A 20,091-nucleotide genomic window follows, 5' to 3' on the forward strand; every position below is an offset into this window, starting at 1 on the left:
TGTGAAATGTAATCATGTCCATACTTTCGTCCACTGCAAATACCAGGAAGATGAAATTAAATCTTACAAAGAGCAATCCATCTCTTACTCAATCACTCCAGCACAAACTGAAGTGCCAGAGCAATGGTTTTACTGTGTTTGTGTGAACTCGTGTTACAGGCTGAGGCCACGGGCTGGGAATCTGCGATCTGCCAGTCCAGATGGGATTAGAAATCACTGTCACGTATGAAACGTCTGGCTCTCAATGAAATTATCTTTGAGGGGCAGCTTTATAAAGACACTTTCAACAGAAGTAGGAGAGGAGTAGAAAAGGAGCTGTATATAACTGTATGGCTGAGATCAAATTCAATTAAAGCTGAGAGTTTGCAGCGTTTTCAGTGAACTCTTTCCCTCAATGAGCACCAACCACACTGGTTATTCAGCCTCTCCAACACCAGTTTATTGACTTCTGTGGCCTGATCACTCCTTGGGACCCATTTTTAAAGGCAGAAGGTGGCACACAGCCGTGCTGATGCCGCTGTGTGCCCTGCAGCCACATTTCTCAGGGAAGCGTAACCAGTGACTGGTGCACGGCGACTGCAGGGCCCTTGCAGCACCTTCTCCCCACGTGCGCAGGCTGCTCGTGGTACCCACGTGCACAGACACAGCAAATCAGCAGCAGCACTTCCTCTGCCCTTAGCAAGGCCTCTGCTCCCGAAAAACCGCTCACTGCAGCCTTACCATGCATTTTTACCTAATTGGCACAGAGAGAAGTAGTTAAATGTAACAGAAACCAGGGCTTCCAAAGGAAGATAACATTTTTGAAGCCACGATTTCTATTGCTTTTTATTACCTTTACCTATGGTTTATATGACAAGGGGTCACAGAACAGATGCAGATGCTAAACTGGGTGGCTGAGTAAATGAAGTCAACTTCTGCAGAGAAAAGCAGAAGGAAGTTAGAAGACATGAGTGAATTCACTTTAGCAGCCAAATGAAATTTTGAGTCACTGCTGACTCAAGTAAAATTCCAATTTAATACACCTCTAAAACATAACCTCTTCTAGATAAGTCAACAGTAATCCACTAACCAAATACACTCAGAAGAGAAAGGGAAATTCTGAGTAAGAGTACAAATATGAATCATTATTCTGATAATGTTTTTGTTATTATTTTTGCAGATGAATCTGAAAGCTCTTAGGACTCAATTAAGTTACCACAGCCAATAAAGACAAAAAGCAAAAGCAAGGCAGATACTTTCTGCCTAGACGCCGTGGTGATGGGCACATTAGAAATGAGGTAGATTAGATAGATGAACTAGACAGACACATCTAACTGTCCTCCAGTGCACTCATTTGTTTGACAGCCCGGAAAATGCCAACATTCCTGGGATTAAATGAAAATAGAAAATTGCATTTTCACTGTAAAGTATACACAGAACTTTCCTATGTCAGATTCTCTTTGTTAAAATAAACCAGGGCCCAACCACGTCCTCCCAGAGTGACCCAAAGCACAAGATAAATGACACAGTAAGCAAGGCACAACCAACTGAGAGCCCTTGGGCTGCTACCCTTGTACCCAGGTTTTAGTGGAGTGATAATGACCTGCACACACGTTGAGACATTAATTTTCTCCTGAGCTCAACAGCACCAAATATCCTAAACTGCCCAACATGCACTGCTGTCTTGATACTGTAATTCTTTTATCCATGACTTGCAGCTACTTTACCTTTATGGGTTGGTCAAGCAATTTTTGTTCTGTGGTGCCTTTCCCCCCCACTTTGATCTTCAAGAAAGCAAAAGTAAATACCTTGAATGTAAAAAATAAAGAAGAACATTGAGTGGAGTGATTGTCCCCAGAGGTTGCTGGCCCAGGTCTGTCCCCGTGTGGTTTTGCCCCAGCTCTCAGAGCAGCACATGCACACAGTGACACACGGTTCACACTTGTGTCCATGTTCCTTCTCTTCTCCCAGCGCCAGGACGTGTGCTCCAGTCCAGAGCTGCAAGTGGCAGCCTGGCAATCCCCGGGCAGGCTCCTGCTCCTGCCCACCGCAGCTCTGACAGAAGCGCCGCTGAGCCCGGGGAGCTGAGCGGCATCCCGGAGCTGCCGGGGAGAACAGAATCCAGCTCCTTGTGACAGTTTTCCCCACACAACATCACAATCAGCCAAACACATTTGTAATCTACTGCAGCTGGTGTTTCTATAATTGATAGAGATATAAAAGCCCTTTTTGCTAAAGTTGTACTTTTGTATTTTTTTTTCTTGGGGGAGTTGTGAGAAAGCAGCTACAAAAAGCAAGCTTTAAATCTCAGATAATGTAGCTCCCTTTAGAATCCCAAGCTTAAAGCAAGTAGTTATGAGTTTAGCAATGCAAAAAAAGGGAGCTAAAAACAAACATTTATTTTACTTGACGTAGCAAAACAGTGGATTAAAAAGTTAAATCAATGCACCGTCTGAATGGTTCCTGCTGTAGCTGCAATTTCAAATGAAATAAGAATGTTATAAAAACTCGCCCATATTAGGCACATTTGGAAATGTCTCCTTGTAACTGTTCTTTAAGTGTTCTGTCTATGAGCACTAACAGGTCACTGCACAGGAAATGCAAAAATATGTTACATTTTAATCAGGGCATATAAAACGCTGTCTAGAATGTTACATTGCCCTTGGGAATCCGTAGTAAGTAGGGGAACTTTTACAAAGTCCAGGTCACTCTCCCCATTACATCACTGTTAAAAAAAAATATTATTAGGTTACATTACGGAGATGTCATGTATTAGAACTCTCCCAGTTGCAGGATGATGGCTAAGAGATGCTTATTTCCTTGGAGAAACTCGTAATCACTCCCTTGTTCCCCTGTTCATACTTTGTGTGTTGGAAATAGTGCATTTTAACTGAATCAAAATGTTTCCAAACAATTATAAAGAGGGAGGACTAATATAAAAATGAGACTCTTCATATACTCACTGCAACAACAAATTTCAGCACTTTTACCCTAACACACACACACACAAATTGAAACTCTGCCTGGCTGTACCTCGCAGGTGATAAAAAATGAAAGAAGGGATTTTAGCAGACATGTTTGGGAATGATTAAGGTAAAATGTCCCTAATCCAAACAAATGGAAATCCAGATGTTGATGGCATCATAACATTCCTCTGCCTCCCTGCAACTCTTTCTGCACATGATTTACATTTGTTTAACCCAAATCACAAGTTTGTAAAATCTTTAATAAGTTCACTGAAACAACAAAAGAGTAATGCAGGGATGACTGCTTTCCAGATTAACATTCTCAGGATTTTAGTTATTTAATATATAAATGCTGGAGGGGACACAAACCAGTACAATAACCTGAAGGCAACCTGCTCTGCTGAGCCTGATTCAAGTTTTGTCACTGACTTTAAGATAGATCAGATTTACAGGAAAAAACTCCCACGGAGCAGCAAATGAAATAAAAATAAAATAAAATAAAATAAAATAAAATAAAATAATAAAATAAAATAATAAAATAAAATAAAATAAAATAAACCCCTTGCTCTGAGTAAAACAAAGTCAGAGCCCCAGGGTCCCAGGGCAGGTACCCACACAGCGACCCAGGGACCAGCCCTCTGCCATGGGCATGTTGTGGCAAGAGAGGAGCTCTCAGACTAACAGGCCCTTTTTATCTGAACAGATATCTGTGGTTGAAACTCCTGGCGGGATTCTTTGTCTTGTCTCGGAGCTGCTTTTGTACCACAGCTTCTTCATTGTCTGCAGTGCCCACACTCCACTTGGCCCGATCCACGCTGGCCGTGCCAGGCCCGGCCCCATCACTGACCAACCCACCTGTCCCACACATCAACCCCTCCCAAACACACCAAACAAACCAAATACACCAAATATTCCATTGTCACACATTCTGTGTGGGGTCACCAACCTCTCCACGTGCTGCCTGAGCTCTTCCAGTCTCCTGTTGGCTCTGCCATCCAAGGGCAGCCCTGTGCCTCACTGGCATCATCTTCTCCTCGTCCCCATGCCAGGAATCGGAATTTTCCTCCTTTCCATTGGGTTTTGCACCTTTCCTGAGCTGCCTGCACTGTGCCTGTGGATGGGATCTCATCTCTGCCATTCAACTGGCATGGGGGGGCACAGCTGTGGCAAATTTTAAGGGGACTTTTTCACTTTTTCCCCACAGAAGGAGTTCCCGCCTCACACGCGCCGGGCCCACCGAGCCATGGCGGCCCCTGAGGCCTGGCGCTGCCACACCAGCGCGGCCCGGTGGGAGCTGCTCCCAGCGGGGGCCAATGGATTTCCTGCACACATCCATCCCCAGCGTGAGGCGTGGATGCGTGTGGGCTTTGGGAAAGCCAGCTGGGAGTCACACGTGTGGAGCCACCCTGGTTCCCATCCAGGATTGATCCGGGCAGGAGCGGCCGGACGCGCTCCCAGCCTGAGCTCATGCTCAACAGCGTGCTCTACGCTCACCAGGCTATAAAGTCATGCACACAAGTTTACCCCTGTTTTCTGTGGATATTGGATAATTTGATGCTCTCTGCCCCTGCTTGTCCATGTTCTGCTCCCTAAATTTCCCTGTTTCCTCTCTCAAGGCCTGGGCTCCAGCCTAACACAAACACAGACCTTTTCTTCATTCTCCTCCGACTTCTCAGACCCGTCACTGCCCCTGCAGCCATCGTCCTACTTATCCCCAGCTAAAACGTTTTTTAAGGCAATGTAATTGAAAAAGAGAAACCAAGAACAGAGCATGCGTGGTGGGGATGGCACGTTGGAGAATGCTGTGTCACCTTCTAAAAATTCTTTGGCAACAGCAACTTTTAGGCTTTATAAGTCAGACAAATTTGGGTGGATTTTCTCAGGGAAAGCAAAAAGATATCTCTGAAAAATGTTCACGTCACTGCCAGAAAGCTCAGTGGTCCCACAGCTTTGAAATAAACCCTGATGAACGTCTTCTAATTTTTTGCCAAATAGCATCCTACCCTAAATTACAGGAAGAACATTTTAAGAAAGAAAACACAGATTTTAATGATGGAAATGGTTACTTTGAGCAGCTCAGAACTGGAAATATTAGAACCAGTAGAAATCAAACTTCTCAGCAGGAAACCCCAAACAATCTGGGCTATAAGAACTGTTGAGCCCATAATGCAGAAGTTATTACTGCCTTGCCCTGGGCTATCCAGTGCTCCCACATCCACACAACACTGCTCTCGAGGACCTTGCTGGTTTTCTATTCTTTTCAGGATTTTCCCTACTTTTACCCCCTTTTTATTATCACACATCTGAACCTTTACCACATTCAAGGCCTGCCAGGCAGATGAAGATGCTGAGCCCTGGGCACCAGTCTTGGCTACTTGTCCTGCCCCATCCAGTGCACGTTGCCTCTCCAGTCTGAACAACCCAGATGGAGAAAGAGATCATCAGATGAAAAAAACAAACCAAAACAATACATCTACAATTTCCATCACAGAAAAGCCTGATGAATTGTGCCGTCATATTTGAGCTGATTTTTCTCATGCACGAGTAGAACAATAACCAGGCAAGGCTAAAAATGCCAGGTCTGAGTCCCTGATTCAGTCAGAGCAGCTCTTGGCCATAAATTTCAGCACAGACTTAAAAATTGATAGAAACTCTTTTTAAATCATCAAGTATTCAGCTGCTCATTACTGATATATGCTTTAATGATATGCCCTTAAATTTGGGTCTAGTTTTAAAAATACAGTTTCCTCAAATTCCATGCAAAATCCAGGCCTTGTAATTTTGTTCTGGTTCTTTTTCCTTTCTAAGGTCTGCTTGAAACACAAAATTTAAGGAGTTTGCTCTGTCAGGTAACGTTTTGTTAGCTTTTGACAAGAGAAAATATTTAATACCCTATTTTTTTTTCCTGCTCTGAATATTAGTTTAATTGTCACAAATAATTAAACGCTTATGAGGAAGAGATGTCTTCAGACATTTTGACAATACATATTAAGAGACACTTTAAGGCAAATCTGCACAGATCGGCTTTTATTTGTTATGCTAAACGATGATGCATCCTGATTGCATTTGTTCCTTATTTGTGTGTGCAACAGGAGACGTACTGTGAATGATCTGTAAGGAATAAAATGACAGTATTTGACAGGCTAGGAAATGTCTGGGCAGGGATACAGGAGAAGGAACCCTGAAAGGGCATTGTTTATGGAGGGGCAATGGGGAGAGACACTCCCTTCAATCCAAGGCAATGAAAGGCGCCAACAACTAAATTACAGTTAATAACAGTAAGAAATAAACATAAATTACTTATACAAGGCTCGAGCTCAAGGACTTTGGACCACTAAAAATATATATTATTATATCAATTATCAACGAGAGACAAATTCCCATCCTGGGAATTTGCATACGAACTCTAATAACCTACTATTCAGAAACAGAGGCAAGCATTAATTTCCACATGAAAAGGAGCCACGGGAGCTTCCCAAGTCCCCAGCTCCAGAGAAGAAAGCCCTACCTGGTGATTCAGCACCTCTACTCAAGAGGGTAGCAGGTGGTCTCCCAGGTAAGGCAGATCAGCCCTATATTACTTAAGATTTATTCGAAGTTCCTGTCAATATAATGGCTGAAACAACCATTCCTGAAAGGTAATATGGTGTGAAAATAAACATAAACAATCCTTAATGAATCCATAGGCTATTACTTGCAGCATATTTCTTCTATAGGCAATACATACATCTCCAGTTTAGGGAAACAACGCTGCTCTTGATCGAGGCACAATTCCAGTTTACACAAGAGAGGGAGCTGAAGGAAGTCCATGGGAATTTGGTACTAAAGGCTTTTGAAAATTCAGGTCTCTCTTGAGCTGCCCATGTAAGGATTTAGACTCTTGGCACCAGAAGCTGAGCCTCAAACTGTATCATCAGAGATTTCCAACCACCTCTGGGAGACTGGGTGGAGGAAAATGTGCATGGCCTGTTCAGCTGCAGCTAGACCAGGTTTTACATATTTCTCAGGGCAATGCTTTATAGACAGTCGCATCCAGCTCTGCCAAAGAAATGCAGAACAGTTTATGGGAAGAAAAGTAACAGGAACCAAATTCTCTCGTCCTGAACCTATCACTGGCTAAAAACTAGAATGCAAAAAACTTGACTATTCTGTCTAAAACTCTTGCCAAGTAAAGCTCCTTTGGCTTGTTAGAATTAGCAGAGCTCTGCTTTCTCAGTCCATGAGTCCTCCTGCTTTTGGGAGCTCCTGGCCATGAGCAAAGTGCCTCTTCCTCCACCACAGGGAATTGCATGGGAGAGATGAAAGTGCACTCCCATCTTCCCCAGGGTCCCAGCTGGGCTGTTCCCTCTTCTCCCCCAGCACAGGCAAGAGGATGCCATGAGCTTCCAGCCCAGATTTCCCTCCTGGAAGTGCTCTGATGATAGAAATGTGATCTAGTACCACAGGCAGGGAACTGGGAGCAAATTCTGTTTGACCTTGAGCAAATCAGGTAAAACCTTCCGGGTTCAATTTGCCCTTCTGTAAAACCGAGGGGAAATATTCCACATCACTGGGGTTATTCTGAGGACTATCAGTGAGAAATCCATGGAAGAAAGGTGTTAAGTGTGAAGAAATATGCTCCACTGCCTAACAAAGGACACAAATATGAGCAGGATCCATGCAGCTAATGAAAAACACTGGAAAGCTTTTAATTTTTTTAGCATTTAATGCTACAGATGATCAATATAACTACTTAGCTTCTTTCTCCTTTCACGTGTTAATTTAATGCTACTTGTATTGTGCTTATGTATGTTATGACATGGCTGAAAAACACATAAAAAAATAATTTTGGTAGACCAATACAGCAGCTGGCACAAGGTTATGTTTCTTTGATACAAAACAAAATCATGAAAGACCCAGCACTTTCCTGTGAAGTCCACTCACCCTGCGGGAAGCAAATGAGTTCTCCCTATATGTACAAAGAAAATTGCAGACCTTACAAATTGTGCTGGTGATTCGCCGTGCAATTCACACAAAAAATTATTTCTATATGGAAAATTCAGAGTAAAATCTTTCCACGAAAAATAGGAATTACTTCTGTCCAAGTGCAGGGTGAGTGATAGAAACAAGGTTGTTGTCTGCACACGCCAAACTGCACCAATGTGTAGATTTTCATTCTGATCTCCTCTAAGCAGAGTTTTACTAGGAAAAAAAATCTGAGCTATCAAGGTATTCCAGAGAATTTAATTATTTTCATTAAAAACAAGAACTGCATGCTGCTCCTTTTTTCAACAGAAATTCTGCACCGATTCCACATAAACAGACCCAATATCACTTCAGCAAAGTTGCTTTGGGAATATGTAACAGCCTTTTTTAAGTTATGAAAGCAATATTGGATGAGATTTACTACAATTTAAGATAAGTGGGTCTTAATTTTATATGAACAGAGAGACTTAAAAAGCAGGCAGGAAGAGTTCCAATTATATTGTGCTGGAATATTAGGCCCTGTGCAAAATTGCCCCTTTTCTGTTTTACATGCATAAAAACAAGCACAACAGGCTTTTCAATTAAATGAGTCTTTTGAGAGAGATGCAGGAAGAGCCAGCGAGCTCCTTAAAAGTTTATTGTTTTTTATCTTTGTCAGGTAGGGCTGTGTGTTAAAAATGACCTGTTCTTTGCAGCACACAGTCCTTCCTGCATGGTTTTTCTTCCTGTTTGACCCATCAATTTTAAGGGCTTCCCGAAATGGGAATGCAAGGCTTGATCCGGATTCGTTTTCCCCATGTGCTCAGTGGCTGTGCTTTTCCACAGCCATCCAGAGCTCAGGATGTTTCCCAGAGTCTCTTTAGCGTTGGGAGTAACTTTAATGAGCCTCAGTATCATTAGAGGAAGGCAGTTTACAGAACACAGGGAGAAAAGACACAGAAAGGAATAAGATACAGCTCTAATAGATACAAGCCATGGAGATGAAAGAACGAAGTCAGCATCTCATTTGCATTAATACAATAAAAATACAGCATTAATGTTGCTAGTTGTAAATTTTTTTTCAATAAAGTTCAGCCTGATTATATCTGGGAAAAAGGTAGGCTGTGCATTCCTCGTAGTATTTATCCTTTAAAGAGCAGTTACTGCCTATTAACTTTCTACATTTAATTGCCACTAAAAACAATCTCCAGGAAACTTCAATCGAAAGTCACTCCTCAAGAACTGATGGTCTGAGCTCTCAGAACTGCTTTGTTTATGGCAATACAAAGCCAGAGCTCCAATCCACACAGCTCCACTCCATCATTATGTTCAGTATTTTGTTTACTGATATTATGTGTGTGTATGTATATAATTATACACCCAGACACACACACCAGTTCATCACCAGAATCAGGCAAAAGCAATATTGCCAACCTTGTTTATACAAAAAGCACGAAGCACAACCTCAAAAATCATGAGACTGGCTGAAAATGATGGGAAGTTAAAAACAGTCACTTTGAGAATCAAGGCATTTTTCCTCTGCATGAGAACTTGTAGCCTGCTTGTTTTCAAGTTCCTCTCCAGAGCAAGCAGTTTGAAATAAATTTCCTTTTAAAATGCATATTGGACACTTGCATAACCATCATCAGACTCCAGGAGATGGAGGTTTAAAGAAAATGAAGCCTAACAAAGGACTTCCAGGGGACACCACTCCTAACAGCACAGTTCTCACATTTGGGCAAAGACTGGTGCAGTAATCAAAAACTGCTCTGAACAAGCGAGCTCTCCAGGTGCATCCCTCTCCCAGACAGGCACTTTTCTCTCCTCCTTGCAGGTATGGATGTGTGCATGCCTGAAAAGGATCCATTTTCCAGACATTTAGGACTGTTTGTTCTATTTAGCTGTGGAATTTTACCAATACTTGGGACCATCAGGCACTGCACGTTATGAACTCTGTATTTTTCACAATCAGATCCTGTCATTTTGAAGCTATTGTTGTGCCTTTCTTTTTCCTAGGGCAAAGGGGGAAAACATTTCTTTTAGGGAAACAAAGATTCTCTTCATTTTTCTAAATGAAACACTTAATGCAACACTTAGATCAGAAGACCAGTTTTTCCACTTCTTTTTTTGCCTGAGAAAGCTCACAAGGTAACGGATGAAAAGCCAGCAACAGTTAAAGAGGGATGTGTAAATCTAATGGGAAACACTGTGCTTCTGTGATGCTTTTCTCCTTGAAACCTTAAAAAATACACGGTTTGCTGTCAAGGTACTTCTGAGTTGCAGAAGCTGTTATTATAACACGGTAAAAATTACTCTGTGCCAACAGCCTCAAGTGAGAAGCCACCTTAATGAGAAAGAACTGCTTTTAGCCCCTAAAAGCACATGGAACTTTCAGGCTTTGGATTTGCAACCCCATTTTCTGGCATTTTCTCGAGGGCTGCCGCCCCTGTGCACAACATGAACACCGTGCCTTAAAAAAAGCTTCTTTAAAAGCCCATCTCATCTCCTGGTACCCAGAACCAGTGTGCAGTAATTAACACAGAGCATGGAAACGTGATTGAGGAGGGAAGTTGGCCGAGCAAGCAGAATAGCTCAGACTTCAGGGAAGAAAAGCTCACACCCGTTAGGAACAGAAGTCCCAAACAGAACTGTCCCTGGATTTAAAGTTTAATGGAAGAATCTGGGCCCTCTTCAGAGGCAGAATGCTTCTCAAGGAACGTAAATATTGAATTTTGTAGCTGAACAGCCCAGTCTTACACAGGCAGTCCTTACACAAGCCAGTTGCCCACTGAAGCAAAGTGCTGAGTAAGAGCTGCTGAGCTGGGCCCACTCTCATGTAAATGATTGCAATTAAATAGGTAATGAAAAATCCCTGCTCTTGCATGAATGAAATGTAAGATTTCAGCTCTGAGTGTAATGTGGTTCCAGTTGGCTCCTGTATCAGATTCGGAGACAAATGAAAATGTCTCTCTGCTTGCATGAGCACGCTGTGGGGATAAAACTTCACAAATACTTCATTTTGCAGAGAAGAGGGAAAAACAAAGACTTATTTTAGCAGCAAAGTCTGTAGGATCCCCCCTTTTTAAGGCAGAATGTGGCACACACATCTCAACCCCAGCAGCATTAAACAGAATTTGAATAATTTTACTTTGCCTTTGCTAATAATACGTCATCCAGTGGAAGAACCAGGCCTTATTCTACCCTCCACCAGCTGTCATGATATTTTTTTTACATTTGAGCTCTTAAGATCTGCACAATAGCTTAACACAATAAGTGTTTAGCCTCTGGTTCCAACTGTAATTGATAGAGTACAGTTCCATTCCCTCTGCTGCTGCTAAGTTGGGAATTGCAGCCACAGCAACTGACAGCTTTTTTTTTCTCCGCGAGTCTGGAGTTGCTCTCTGGGAGTGATGTCCTCATCGGGATGGGAAGGGAAATGACGGGAGAAACGCTCACGCTGGCCCTGCGCTATGGAGGGACTCCAGGGACCTCTGCTAGGGGAAGCAGTTCCTTGAGGTGGGTGCTGCTAATAAGAGCAAAAATCAGGAGGAGAAAGCTCCGGGAGGAAATTTCCAAAATCCTGCCAGTTTGGAGAAAATGGGTCTTCTCAGAGAGCACAGAAGAGGGAGAGCATTTATGCACTAGAATTTCTGACAATGGACATGTTTTCAAAAGTGCTGTAAAATTGTGTCATTTACTGATGGAAATGTCTTTTGTTTCCCAGTCACAGGGGCTGAACTCTGGGTGCACCCCGCTCTTCAGATAGTGGGGATATACTGGGCTTGGATAAATCACAGCAAAATTCAAACAGAGAAACAAGCACTAAAATGAACGTGATTTCAAATTGTCCCGTTCAGGCCTGAGTTCTGACACGGGAAAAAAATATTTCCGAGCAGCTTTGGGCTTAGGAGCCGCCTGCAGAATTTAACGCAGATGGCGACTAATTTTGGTGTCTCTTGAGTTGCAAAAGTACCTAATTTGGAATATATTTAATTAACCAGGATTTAAAGGCTCCTCTTGTTTGTGAACACCTTGGCTTTTTTGTCATCTGTCAGCATCGTGATGTGCACTGCAAGTGAAGGGTTCTGAGGCATGAACTGTTTAGGTGGGTTTGATGTGCAGTTGCTTTTCTGGAGGATGTTGAAACAAAACAGAGCTGCCATTTCTACAGTTTCATTCAGCACTGCTTCCTTGGAATCTGCTGCCATTGCCCCTGATAGAAAGGATACAAATAATCCTGGAACAGCCACAGTGCTCCTGGTTACATTTATAGATAGATCTCGCTGCCTTTCACCACAGAAACACACAGAGCAAGCCTTTCTGGTCATTTGCTCTGCTCTCTGCAGAAGCATAATTTCGCTTTCTAAATATGAGTCTGGTTTAAATAACCTTTGCTACAAAGGTGCAAGCTGCAGCTTCAAAGAACTCCCTGCTCACCATCTTCTGCTTGCTGCTCTATGAGGACTCTTCCAAAAACAAACCCGTGTTATTCTACAGCTCCAATAAACAGAATAAATGTGCCTGAGACTTGCTTCTGCTGTACTTTTCCCCAGCTTTGGTTCTTAGCTAGTCTGTTGGGGCTGAGAGAGAAAGAAAAGTGGAAATATAAAATTTCACCCGCAATGGGCGTTAAGTCCAGATTTCTCTTTGCAGGCTTTAAAAAAGCAAACTACCAATTCATGATCACAAAATAAAATATGCACATTTAAACAAGCTGCAGGGGAAAGGAAAGTTTAATCCAGTGAAATTGTGTTTGAAAGCTATTTCATACCCCTAGGAATAAAATCTGAATAGCAATTCTGCTTTGCTCCCACCCTTCTTCCACCCTTCTGTTAATATATTACCATTTGTTATGGAATCGTTACTAGACTTTTACCCCAGAGGTGGCTGCATTTTGCTGAAGGATGAAGTACTTTGAGGGCCTGAGCCTCTTCTTGCTCACAGGAGCAGTCAGAACTCACTGATGCTGCGAGGGAAGCGATGTTTGATTTGCACCTGAGCGGGAGAAGAATCAGGCCCCGGGTTGTAAAGCCCTTTGTGATGCGTTTGGGTGAAATCTCCAGCGCAAATGGGTTGTTTATTGTAAACACAGGTCCCATCCTAAAGCAGGCACTGATGGAAAGAGCTGCAACTCTCTGCCTCAAGAACTATCGACTTGGAAATGACGCTCTCAAAAAGCAAGGATGATTCAGAAAATACTCGGCCCTGCAAATACCAAAATGCGTTTGACATCGTTTGGGTGTTGATGTGAAATAAAGTGTCTCTAAAAGTGTAATCGGAGAGCAGAAATCCCCATCATCACACATAAATAGTGCCCCATTTATCCAATTATACTCCCTTGTTTCATTACAGTGGTCTGGAATATATTTCTTAGGAATACAAGGATTAAAATTAATAATAGAAAAGGACAAAATTGCCATGTATATTTCTCTAGATAGATTTTCATCTAACAGCAGGACTTCCCTTCTGATTCACTCGCTGGTTCTCTCTAACCTTTACATTATTCATTAATCAAACTCGAAACCTGCTTTCAAAGTCAGTGCATGGCAGTAATTATTTACAGTTGTGCATAGTATTTAATTTTAAGCAATGACAAAAGCAGGCATGTCCAGAATCATAAGGCTTATCATTTTTCTTCCCTTGGAGGTGAACTATCTGAAGAAACTAAAAGTTGCAAACTTCTCTTCAATATCTCTGCTGCCATCGAGACAAAATGCAGTGCAACTGATACCTTTGAACTTGTACAACTAAAAATAAATAAAAGTGAAAATTAAGTAATATATAATGTATTAACTCCTTTAAATAAAAGGACTAAGGAGCTTTGCTATCAGCCTTGATGAGAGATTCATTTCTTATTGCACAGTCTGTCTCCTGCCACTTTGAGGTATTTTTCACCATACAGAACAGAACCTCAGTAGTATCCCTGAAAATGAAAGTCAGTTTTAACAACTATATACAACAGGCACGTCTGCTCTTTGAAACTCTCCCCTACCCCCCACAAACACACAAATACAACTTCAAAGCAGGAGAACTATTGCAAATGTATAAACCTACTTCAAATAGTTCTGCTGGCTGAAACTGGACTGCATTTGCAGTATTTTGCTCACCTGAAACAACATTGATCTGAGGAGAAATCTAATCAAAGAAATGCACCACTGAAGAGCAATGCACATTTTATAATGAGAACGAGAAAGGAGAGATCTAATTGTGGTCATACGAGTTTCTCCCTTGCCATTAAGATCTCAAAAATGCTGTAGGATTCTGGATAAAAACATCTCTTACTGTATCTCAGCAGGGAAATCCTGGGAAACAACAGCATGGGCTTTGCTTGCAAAAATTTACTTACTGGAGCCTCTATTTCTAAAAAAGAACACGGTGCCCCTGCCACGAAAAGATACTACACACACTCCAAGTGAAAATTCTACTTTGAAACCCAAATAAAATGAAGCCTCGTGTTCCTGACAGAGAGAAAAAAGGAGCAGTTCTAGCACTGTCACTGTGAGGATCAGCATCCATGAAAAAATAGCTATTTATTTATCCTGCAAGTTGAAAATGTGAATGCCTTACTCAGATCAAACCTCTTGGTGAAGAAAATAATAACAGAGACTCATCTGAATTATCCTGAATACACAAATATATTTATGTAAATATATATACGTGTGTGTATTTTTAGCGGAACTGTTATTTACGGCGTTGACCATAAATTTGGGATCTTTGCCTGCCAAGAATCACACTGGCAACCTGCATAGGTACATTCACAGGGCACGTCCCAAAAGCTTCTGCCTGCAGCCCATTGTCCTGCACCCAAAGAAATCCAGGCAAGGCTGTAAGTTGATAAAAGTTCTGCGTGTCCCAGTTTCTCTGGGATGACATTTCCCTCTGCGTGCATCCCAAGCACTACTTCTCAAAGTTTATTCAAGTGTGCCACTAAACTTGCCCATACATTTTGTCCCACATTTGCTGTGTTACACCCAGGAAATATTCACAAGGGCAAGGGAAAATTTTTAAAGACAAGACATCAAATATGAGTTTTCTTTAAAGAACTAATCCAAGGAAGGACACAAGGGAAAAAAAGAAGGGAAAAAACCCGCCTACATTAAAAGCCAAACAAGATAATAATTGTGCATGTCTGGCTAAGAGAATCTAGAGGGCAAGCCTTACGTCATTGGCACTTGGGTTACCATGGTGAGTGATTTATTGATATATATCAAGAATGAATAGATCAAAGGCAGCAAGATGACAGGTGATCAATCAAATGTCAAATCAAAGCTGGCAATCAACTGGAAAGCTGATTTTTCAGTGGGTGGGTCTGGCAGAAGAAAAATGAACTTCCATATTGCGCTTCCCAGAAACAAAACCCCACCACACTATTAAAAAAAAAATAAAAAGCAATTAAGGAGCCTGAAAGAAAACTCTTTGAAAAGATTTACTATACAGACCCACTCGTCTGTTTCTTTTTCTTGGCCCCCAAAAGAAAAAGAACACCCTACAACGACAAACAAAACACTTCCAAAGTTGCAAACTATTTTCTTCTGTTAAAAAAAAAAAACAAAAAAAACCAAAAAAAACAACACATTGCAAAACCACTTGGCATGTGCAAATATATAAGCTCGGCTACAAAACAAAAGAAGGATTTGATTTGAAAATGTGGATTGTCTTCTAGCAGTCAGAACGTTTCATTTTATTTCCTGTTGCAATTTTCACCACTGATGATCAAAGGCTGAACTTCCCCACCGGGTTCATCAGCAGAGAGAGTCCCTGTACTATTTCAGGCACACACAGCCCTCACACACACACACACACCCGGCCAGAACTGCCACCAGAAATACGGCGAAATAAAAGATTAAACACCCCGACCCACTTCGCGAAACACACGGATCCAAAGCGAAAACCACCGGGAGGGGGAAAATCAGAAAGGGAAAACAAAATCTATCCTAAAGCCAGAAGCAAAGGGAAGCCTGACTGCTTTCGGTTCGGGCAGGAGAAGGGGCAGGGGGAGAAGGGGCGCCGAGGGAAGAAAGTTGGGGGGAAAAGTTTCGGCAGGGCAGCGGCAGCGGGGAGCGGCGGCAGCGGCAGCGAGCCGGTGGCAGCGGCGGAGGGCGAGGGGACAGCCCGTGGCAGAGCAAAATCTTGGCAATAAGGAATGAAACTGGCTCCACAGACTTACGGAGGGAAAGGGAGGGGGAGGGGGATAAATAAATAAAGATCCAGCCCGGAAAAGCAAGGGTGACCCTAAATAATAATAAAGATGGGGGGTAGGAGTGGAAGGAGTGGAGAGACAGAGGCTGTGTAAGTGGATGGCTTCTCCTTACCTGCAGCCCGTTTGGGTGCTTGCTGTTTCCTCCTTGGCATCGCTCTACTTTCTCCAATCTCACTTCTGTCCCCAGATCCGAGAGCCCTGAGACGCTCCTGAGCCGTGTTCCTCTGCCTCTCAGCTGCTTCCCCAGCACCCCCCTCAAACCTCCCCTGCCCCCCTCCTTTCCACTTCACTGATAGGAACCTGTTTGGTTTTTATTTTATTTTAGAGATCTAGGTTTCTTTCTTTCTCTCTCTCTCTCTTTTTTTTTTTTTTTTTTTTTTTGGTTGGCTTTTTTTTTTTTTTTTTAACTGTTGCAACACTTGCTTTGCTTTGATTCAAACATCCAAGCTCAGGAGCAAATGAAAGGCGCCCACAGTGCCAGAGAATGGTAATAAATAAATAACAAAATAGATCTGTATATATTAAAAAGGCAGCTCTGGAAAGACTGTGGGGCTGGCTGCTTCCTCCCTTCCCTGTCCTGTCCTCCTCCTCCTCGCAGAGCTGTATGGCGGAGCGGTGCCCGGGTGTGCGCGGTGTGTGTGTGTGTGTGCGTGCGCGTGTGAGCGCGGAGCTCTGCAGGTTCCGTGCTGTCAGATGCCAGGCAGTGAGTGATATGGGAGAGGACAGGGAGGCTCGGGATGGGAGGAAATGTGGGATCCGCACACACACGCGCGCACACGCACCCCTGCGCGCGGGCACACGCGCGCACACGCGCTCACACACACACACACACACGCGCGCACACGCACACACAGGCAGGGCGAGGCGATGCCAGCAAACATCGATCCACCGAGCAAACTGAGCATTAACAAACTCCTCCTCCGCGACCCGATGACAGGAGGAAATTTACTCCGCGCAGCCGGGCGGCAGAGCCGTTCATTAAAGAGACAGGGCGCCGGCACCGCGCCCGCCGCCGCCGCAGCCACCCCGCCGCCCCCCTCGGGGACACCCCCATCCGCGACCACCCCCCGATGCGGGACCTGCCCCCGATGCCGGAGCATCCCCTCCACGCGGGACCAGCCCCTTCATGTGCGGGACCACCCCCGCTGCGGGGCCGACCCCTCCCCACGCGGGACCTGCCCAAGACCCGCACCCCCGGCGGGGTCACCCCCGGCCCCGCGGGATGCGCTTCCCCAGGGAGGGCGCTGCGGGCGGCCGGGGCTGCGGCGGCAGCGCCCTCCGCGCCTTCCGCCCGAGACAGGGCGGTTCCAAGGGAAAAGAGGGATTTGCAGCAATGATCCCGGTGCACGGGCGGGTGCGCTCCTGCCGCTGGGCTGCCCGCGGCTGCCGGGTCACCGGGGGTGCTCCTCAGGTGTGCCCGGGGCTGGGGACCGGGGGATGCTCTCTCAGGTGCTCCCGCCTGTGGAGAGCCTGGGGCTGGCGACCAGGTGCCTTCCCTGCCCAGGGTCTTTATCCACCCCCTGAGGTGTCCCAGCCGTAGAACCCGAAGGGATCAGAGGGTTGGACATCGAAGTTCAGTGAAGTTTAGGTGAAACCCTTCTGCTCCCCTAATTTCCCCTGGCAGCTGGATTTAAGGAGAGTCAGGTACATCCATCAGGCGCTGCTGCACCCTCATGGGAACCCAAATCTCTGTCCCCTCCAACCGACCAGAGTTTGTCACCCTTTCAGAGCCCCCCAAACTGCCAGGCTGAGGAGGCGCAGGTGGCACTGGAGCTTTGAACAGTGTTGGTCCCTAAGACACACGGACACAACTTCCCCTGCCCCATTTGTTCTTTCAGCTTTAGGTGTTTTGTGGTTTTTTTCCACAGCAGCTGTGAACACCTTGAGGGTTTAAATGTGATTTGAGGTGGAAAGGATGGACTAATTTCTATATATTCAACTATAATTTGCATAAGACCTCCTAAAAGTGGCATTTCTGATACTCCAGATCTTAAACCAAGAAGTTGCTGTAGAACTGACTTTTTACCTTTTTTTTTTGTTTCTGTTTGTGCATTTGTCTCTTTCTAATGAAACTGTTTGGTTTAACAGGAATGATTTGTATCCCTCTCAGATGAGTCTGTTGGAGTGGGCTCTGTTACAAAGCACCAGCAAGAGCCACTGTGCTGTAGTCGGTGTCACTGGGCCATCTGCAAGGCACAGGCCTGCGGCTCCAGCAGGGAAGGGCTTCCACAGGCAGCCCCCTAAGTGACCTTTGTGTTCAGCAGCCCAGCACCAGATTGTGTTTGTGGAAGTGTCCCCCGAACTGATTTCACTGAAATTATTTGATAGCCTTCCCTGTATGAACTCCAGCAATTTGTATATGCAATAGGAAGGTATTTATTGATGCAAGCATACGCTTAGTTGGAAAGATAAAATAGGGTAACGCTACTATAAAATACTCATTTTTCCACTTCTGCCTAGCGTAACTCAGCGGGGAGTGAAGGGCTCTGCTTGAATCGGTGGGAATTGCACGGATCTCTGATACCTGTGTGCAGCACGTGTAAAACCCTGCTGGTGCACACCAGGGATTTCAGCTTTGTCTCCAGTCCAGGCAGGTATAAACACAGGGCCAGGAGGGGCCACAGCGGTGGGACAATTGTCCCTGCTCTGGGATGAGGAGAAATGACACACTAGCTGACTAGATAAGTGCAGCCTGCACCTGGGTCAGGTAGTTCAGGACAGGGAGGCAAACTTGGTGTTTCTTTTCACATTTCATGCTGTCTTGATCTGAGGTTTTGAACCCTTCAGCTTCTGCATGTTGGCCCCCAAATCAGAAAACTGCAGATACCTCTGGCTGGTTTTCTGTTTCCTCTCCTCCCCGGCTGCACAGAAAGGTGCTGCACCTCTGATAGATTGTTTATTATGAAGGATTGCGAGTTTAATGCTGTTTAACACCGTGATGTTTTAATAAGATTTCTCCCAAACCACAGGACACACCATGTGTGTCTTGGGCCATTCGCAGGCATGAGGGGGTGGCACATGACAGAGTGTGCTCCTATTTTAACCTCTCTGTCTGGGATGTGCTGCTCCTGTGCAAGTTGCAGGGACAGGAGCTCTGGGTGCAGGCAGGGCAGCAGTTCAGCGGGCTCTGGGATCTGTGAGTGGCAGCTATTGTTCTCCAGAGCCGTGGCTCCAGTCCAAGCGCACACACTGGGGATGGGATTTGTACCAGTGGCGCTCGCAGCCTCAACATGCAAGATGAGAAAGTCACTGCTTTAAACGGTTACTCCCTGGGGAAAGGGAAATTGAGAAGATGGACTTCTGAGTGGAGCAGTAGTGAGATGGCACCCTATCCTCGGTGATAAATGGGAGCATTAACAAGGCTTGGTCGAGAGGAACCCTACAGATTTATGGCTTCCTGTCTCCACCAGCAGATGCCATTATGGCTGACAGAACAGAATGCCTTTCAAGAGGGAACTGGGCTGGGATTATGAAGATGGGGAAAAAAAGCAAGCGGAGTCTGGTGTCCATTTTTATCCACTGGTCAGAATTGGCTGATGGGTTTGAATAGAACTGGAACTGCACAGCGATCGTGTGCTCCCTGCTCCTATTATTTATAACAAAGTTGGTGAAGGTCATTTAGCATCTCTTTTAGCACAGGAAGAATCCATAATATTTACTGAAAGCATTTTTGCACTCTTGAAAATTAGAGATAATAAAATGAACAGATAGTACTGGAGACTTCCTTGGCTTATCCAATGGAATAATCTCGATGGGTGCTTAATGTTTACTTTGGAAATGCAGCAAATGATTCTGAAGCTATATTGAATTTTATCTATTTTTATTACATTGCAGAATAATATTTCTCTTTCCTGACAAAATGTTATGACCAGTAATAGCAATGGCAGTTATGCATGTTCAAAAAAGAGTAATCAAATCTCGTGCTTCAGGGCATGAGCTGAATTCCCCACTGGGATCCAGAAGGAATTTTTTCCCCCCAAATATAGCAATATACAATCAAGT

The 20,091-nt window shown here is 44.2% G+C and overlaps 1 protein-coding gene across 1 annotated transcript in view; it reads right to left on the reverse strand.

Annotated features, from left to right (window-relative positions):
* TSHZ2 (teashirt zinc finger homeobox 2) overlaps positions 1-16,241 on the reverse strand; it is a gene marked incomplete at both ends in the record, with an annotated part of 132,722 nt that extends 116,481 nt beyond the window's left edge. The window contains one exon of the mRNA XM_082292592.1: positions 16,202-16,241. Within this exon, the coding sequence (XP_082148718.1) occupies positions 16,202-16,241 (40 nt within the window). The remainder of the gene's footprint in view (positions 1-16,201) is intronic.
* Positions 16,242-20,091: the final 3,850 nt, after the last annotated feature.

Source organism: Coloeus monedula (assembly GCF_965178545.1).
Source record: "Coloeus monedula genome assembly, chromosome: 17".
Lineage (NCBI taxonomy): Eukaryota > Metazoa > Chordata > Aves > Passeriformes > Corvidae > Coloeus > Coloeus monedula.